At 34.1% G+C, this 5291-nt stretch overlaps 2 protein-coding genes across 3 annotated transcripts; both read left to right on the forward strand.

Annotated features, from left to right (window-relative positions):
* The first annotated feature begins 1411 nt into the window (after window positions 1-1411).
* Window positions 1412-1852, forward strand: LOC127129427 (secreted RxLR effector protein 161-like). Its single transcript, XM_051058612.1, has one exon. It carries the CDS (start codon window positions 1412-1414, stop codon window positions 1850-1852), a length of 441 nt encoding a protein of 146 aa, XP_050914569.1.
* Window positions 1853-3009: 1157 nt separating this feature from the next.
* LOC127132171 (uncharacterized) lies at window positions 3010-4882 on the forward strand. Of its 2 annotated transcripts, XM_051061060.1 has the most exons (5): window positions 3015-3403; window positions 3546-3747; window positions 3830-4030; window positions 4297-4503; window positions 4589-4882. In XM_051061060.1, exons 2-5 carry the CDS (start codon window positions 3742-3744, stop codon window positions 4643-4645), a joined length of 471 nt encoding a protein of 156 aa, XP_050917017.1. In that variant the 5' UTR covers window positions 3015-3403; window positions 3546-3741; the 3' UTR covers window positions 4646-4882. The 2 variants fall into 2 exon arrangements, 1 of the variants encoding a protein (XP_050917017.1); XR_007806629.1 differs by having other exon boundaries at window positions 3010-3629.
* Window positions 4883-5291: the final 409 nt, after the last annotated feature.

Genomic DNA, 5291 nt, shown 5'->3' on the forward strand with positions numbered 1-5291 from the left:
TGTAATGAATATGGTGAGATGTTTGCTGGCTGAGAAAGATGTGCCAAGAAATTTCTGGCCAGAAGTTGTGAATTGGGCCTTCTATGTTCTAAATAGATGTCCAACATCATCAGTCAAGGACATGACCCCTAAAGAAGCTTGGAGTGGGGTGAAACCTTCAATTGAACACTTCAAAGTGTTTGGTTGTGTAGCTCATGCTCACGTCCCTGATGCTAGACGAGCTAAACTGGATGATAAGAGTCGCAGTTATGTTCTATTTGGGGTAAGTGCAGAATCCAAGGGATATAAACTCTATGATCCTTTGAACAAGAAAGTCATAATCAGTAGGGATGTTGTCTTTGAGGAAGAAAAGAACTGGAATTAGGATGAAAGTTACCAAGAATTCATTAGACTTGATCTAGATGTGGGAAAAGAAAATGATGAAATCACCCAACATAATCATGACACACAAAGCAACGAGGAGGAAGAAAAGGATATGACAAGTGATGCAATTGAGGTTGTTGTACCTAGTGCCAATCCTACAACTTCCAATGCAAGAGAAATCAGAGTTAGAAGAGCACCAGTATGGATGAATGATTATGTTATTGGTAAAGATGTTATTGGTGAAGAAGAAGATGGTCAAATACATTTTGCTTTCTTTGCTAGCCCTGATCCAATCAGTTTTGAAGAGGCAGTGCAAAGTGAAAAATGGAGACAAGCAATGGATGATAAAATAAGTACAATCGAGAAGAATGGGACATGGCAACTAACTGATTTGCCAAGAGGTGCTAAAACCATAAAAGTCAAATGGGTATACAAGACCAAACTGAATCAGTTGGGAGAAATTGAAAAATATAAAGCTCGCTTAGTGGCGAAAGGATAGGCTCAGCAACAAGGAGTTGATTATGATGAAGTGTATACTCTTGTAGCTCGTATGGACATTGTACGTATGATTATTGCTCTTGCAGCTCAAAGAAGTTGGATTATTTATCAACTTGATGTGAAATCTGCCTTTCTCCAAGGATAATTATCGGAAGAGGTCTATGTTGAACAACTTAAGGGTTATGAGTTGAAGGATGAAGGGAGGAAGGTCTACAAGCTTAACAAACCTTTATATGGACTCAAGCAAGCACCGCGAGCATGGTTCAGTCGAATAGAGTCATACTTCAAGCAGACAGGATTCGAGAAGGATGCAAGTGAACAGACATTATTTACTAAAGTGAATAAACAAGGTAACTTCTTAATTGTTAGCCTATATGTTGATGATTTAATATATACGGGTAATGATAGTGCTATGATGAGAGAGTTCAAACAGTTCATGATGAAGGAGTTTGACATGTCTGACTTGGAAAAGATGAAATACTTTCTTGGTATAGAAGTATTATAGTTTGATGAAGGGATATTTATCAGCCAGAAGAAGTATGTGAAAGATATGATAAAGAAATTTGGAATGGAAGAAAGCAATTCTGTGCAGAATCCAATGGTTCCAGGTTTCAAAATTCACAAAGATGAAGATGGTGTGAAAGTGAATAGTTCAGTCTACAAGCAGCTGGTTGGAAGCATGATGTATCTGACAACCACAAGACCTGATGTGATGTATTCAGTTAGCCTCATTAGTAGATACATGTCAAATCCAACTGAGCTTCATCTTATGGCAGCTAAAAGGATACTGAGGTATTTACAAGGAACCACTAGCTATGGGATTCTCTATAGGAAGACTGGAAATACAGAGCTGATTGGATTCAGCGACAGTGATTATGCTGGAAGTATGGAGGACAGAAAGAGTACATTCGGGTATGCATTTATTTTGAGCAATGCAGTTGTAGCATGGTCTTCAAGGAAACAACCTATTGTCGCACTGAGCACCACATAAGCAGAATTTGTAGTTGTTGCTGCCTGCACATGTCAAATGATATGGATGAAAAGAGTGTCGAAGAATCTTGGCTATGATGGTAGTAGCAGTCTAGTTATATTTTGTGACAATAGTTCAACAATTAAGTTATCCAAAATCCATGTGATGCACGAAAAGAGTAAGCACATTGATGTAAGGTTCCACTTCCTGCGTGATATGGTGAATGAAGGAGCCGTACAACTGAAGTTTTGTGGCACTGAACAACAGATAGTAGACATTTTCACTAAGCCTCTCAAGTTGAAGACATTTCAGCATCTTAGGAAGAAACATGGAGTATGTGATGCACCAAAGTTAAACTAGTATACTGTCTAGTTTAAGGGAGGAAATGATAGGGTTAATTCTGACTTGGTTAGTTTGTTAGAACAAATATCCTGTTTTATAGGACTGTTAGCATAGCACTTGGATTCCTTTTGATTTAGTCTTTATTAGTTCCTATTTTCTAGCTAAGATTTAGGATAGTCAGTTTATGTAATCAACTATATATTAGCTTTTCTATTATTTAATAAAGTAAGTCAGTTATCAGAGTTTCCTAACATAAGATTCACTTAATGTCATCCAAGCTTTCCGCAAAACTTCTTTAATTCCTTGGTAAATTTGGAACAAGTGAAATTTTTTATTGACTTTCTTATTGACTTTCTTTGAACATAGAAGCATTTTCATTTGTCATATCTATAAAGAAAGAAATTCATGTATGAATTTTTTTGATTAACCTCAATTAACTTATAACTACCTAACCATTTTTGAATATAGTATACGAATGGACATTAGGAATAATTTTGTACAAAAACAAATAAAAAATGCTTTTTTATAGATTTTCTACTTTTTAATAGGTTATCATAGGACAACCTTAACCTTTTGAGAGGATCTTGGCCTAATCCCCTCTTGTATTTTCCTTTTTATAATATGATCTTCACTAAAAAAATAAAATAAGATAGTCCTAATTTCTAATGTTTTTTCCTTCAAATTTTACTCACTTGATGTTTTTTAAACTCGTGGCTATATTTCACTCTAGTAAGATTTTGAGATCCAAATTGTTTAAACTCTTTCAATCACAGTTGACTGGCATGTGTGGATGGGTATGGCATATGGGTAAAAGAAAAACAAAGCGTGAGATCTATTTTGCTAAAAAAACACAGATCCGTAAATATAGTAAATTAGTTTTCTTTCCCATTGGAAAGTTTTGCAACTTTATTACCAAAAATTCAACACAAGCATAGATGTAGGGGCCATTCCTTTTATAAGTGGAAAAGTGGAATGCAACATAGTCAAACAGTGACAGCTTCATACCATTCAAATTCATTCTTAGTCTTTTCATAGATACATACTCTTCAACAACTTCTCAGCCACACTCATTCTTCATTCAATTTCTTCAATCTTCCTTACACCTAAATAACAATTCAACCACTTTTCTTACTAGTTAGCACTAGTATTTGGGTATTATACACCAAATGTCTCTATAGAATTTTAGTAGTAAAAGGAACAAAATCAATGCTACCACAGTATTCTTGTTAGGTGCTGTTTTTGTTGTTCAATCTTATCAATACCTGTTTCTGTTTTCTCTGCTTCTCTGTTCAATTTTAATGCAACCCTTTCTTAACTTTCTTTGTCTACCTAAGTAAAAAACCTTTAACCCATTCTTTTCACTTTTGCTCAGATTCGTTTTTCTATAAATTCTGTTCAGAGAATTAATAACCCCGTCTGAGGTTTTTTGGGAACCACATCATCATCGTTACTTGGGGTACTTTTTTCCCCTTAAAAAGTTTTATCCCCATTCATTCTTGTTATAGGGCACAAGCACAACAGACACACTAGAAAACGATCACTTTTGTTTTGATTTAAGAAACCAAAAAATGGATGTAAGCTTACTTTTCCCATTCTTTTTGTTAAAGTTGTTGTGTAATGAGTGATGGGTAACTTATTGTTGTTTGTTATTGATAGGAATATTGTAAGAGAAGTGGACAAATACCAGCTTTTGGAAACTGGGATATCGCAAACGAGTTACCAATAACTCAATATTTTGAGAATGCCAGACAAGCTGGTTTGATTCGTTACAGTTCTTCATCGGGTGAAACTGATCCATACTTGCGTGGAGATGAACACGACCTCTACGCTCTTGATTTAAAGAAACCAGTTCAAAAGGTAAGCTCTTTTTGTTTTATTAATTTTTGTGAATCCATGATAATCATGAGTCAAAGATATGATTATGGAGAAATTTGCAATTTTTTTAGAAATAAATATTTGCTCTGCATTTGTGTGGTACTAGATAAACAAATGTTGTCACGAGTGATGTTTGAGAAAGGACATGATGTCTGAATAACACATGGCTCCTATATTTTTTATTTAATATTTTGGGGTACATTTTGTTTGGTTGAGATAAGAACAAGATGTGTGATTATTATTTGTAGGAGACGAGGAACAGAGAAACAGCAATGAGAAAACAGGGGAAAGTGTACAATGTAACGGAATATCCAAGGAAGGCAGTGAACAAAAAGAAGAAGACATTACATGTAAACGACGTCGTTTGTAAGGCTCCTTTACCAACCAGACTTCCAAAACCAGTTGATGAAGATCTCTACAAAATCTCTCCAGAACTCCTTCGCACAACCAAACGAGTTCGTCCCTTTTTGTTTTTTTTTTATTATTAAATGTTGAGAATTGTGTTATTGGTGATTTGATTCATTAATTTGACTTGTGCAGAAGAAAATGTTTGGTTTCATTTCCATGTGTCTGCTGCCTACTGCATGTGTTTCATGACCAATCAATTACGTTGCCGACAAGCATCAACGAAGATTTTTATTTTTAGGTTTTTTTTGTTAGTTATGCTGCTGGCTATGCAATGCTTGTTTTCTTGTGCATTCAAAGCTGGATGACTTTTTATTTGAATGAATTAATGTACAAGTCATTGCTATCTTAAATTTAATTGGATGTCATGAGCTTGATTGTATTCTTTATTTAAAGGAATGGAGTTATTTGAACACTCAAATACTTTAATATTGGCGTTTGACATTGTATACCAGCATCATGTACAAATATCATTTATAACGGGTGATGGGACAAAAGAAAAGAGAATAAAATAATGAATTATAAGAAATCCTATAAAAAAATATAAAATTGGACACCTAAAAGATGTTTAAATAACATTTATCTATTTAAAACTATTTTGAATACTGAAAATGATAACTTAGGCGATTATTGAATTATTGAAAAAGTGTGTAGGGACTATTAAATTTAAATTAATATAAAGATAAATTAATCAATGTTTTGTAGTTCCAAAAAAAAGAAAGTTATACAATGCATTCAGCTAATATACAAAATATAGGAATAGATAATCTCAATTATTAGTGGATCATATTTTGTTGGATGAGAATAGGTAATTTTGTAGATGAGAATGGATAATGGA

This window comes from Lathyrus oleraceus, chromosome 3 (assembly GCF_024323335.1).
Source record: "Lathyrus oleraceus cultivar Zhongwan6 chromosome 3, CAAS_Psat_ZW6_1.0, whole genome shotgun sequence".
NCBI lineage: Eukaryota > Viridiplantae > Streptophyta > Magnoliopsida > Fabales > Fabaceae > Lathyrus > Lathyrus oleraceus.

What these genes read in the sequence shown, in the direction of transcription:
- LOC127129427 (XM_051058612.1), top strand. Translation starts at nt 1,412, where the DNA reads ATGATAAAGAAATTTGGAATGGAAGAAAGCAATTCTGTGCAGAATCCA.
- LOC127132171 (XM_051061060.1), top strand. An exon ending in TAAAGAAACCAGTTCAAAAG is followed by an intron (nt 4,031 to 4,296) that starts GTAAGCTCTTTT and finishes TATTATTTGTAG; the next exon opens with GAGACGAGGAACAGAGAAAC. An exon ending in TCCTTCGCACAACCAAACGA is followed by an intron (nt 4,504 to 4,588) that starts GTTCGTCCCTTT and finishes TGACTTGTGCAG; the next exon opens with AAGAAAATGTTTGGTTTCAT.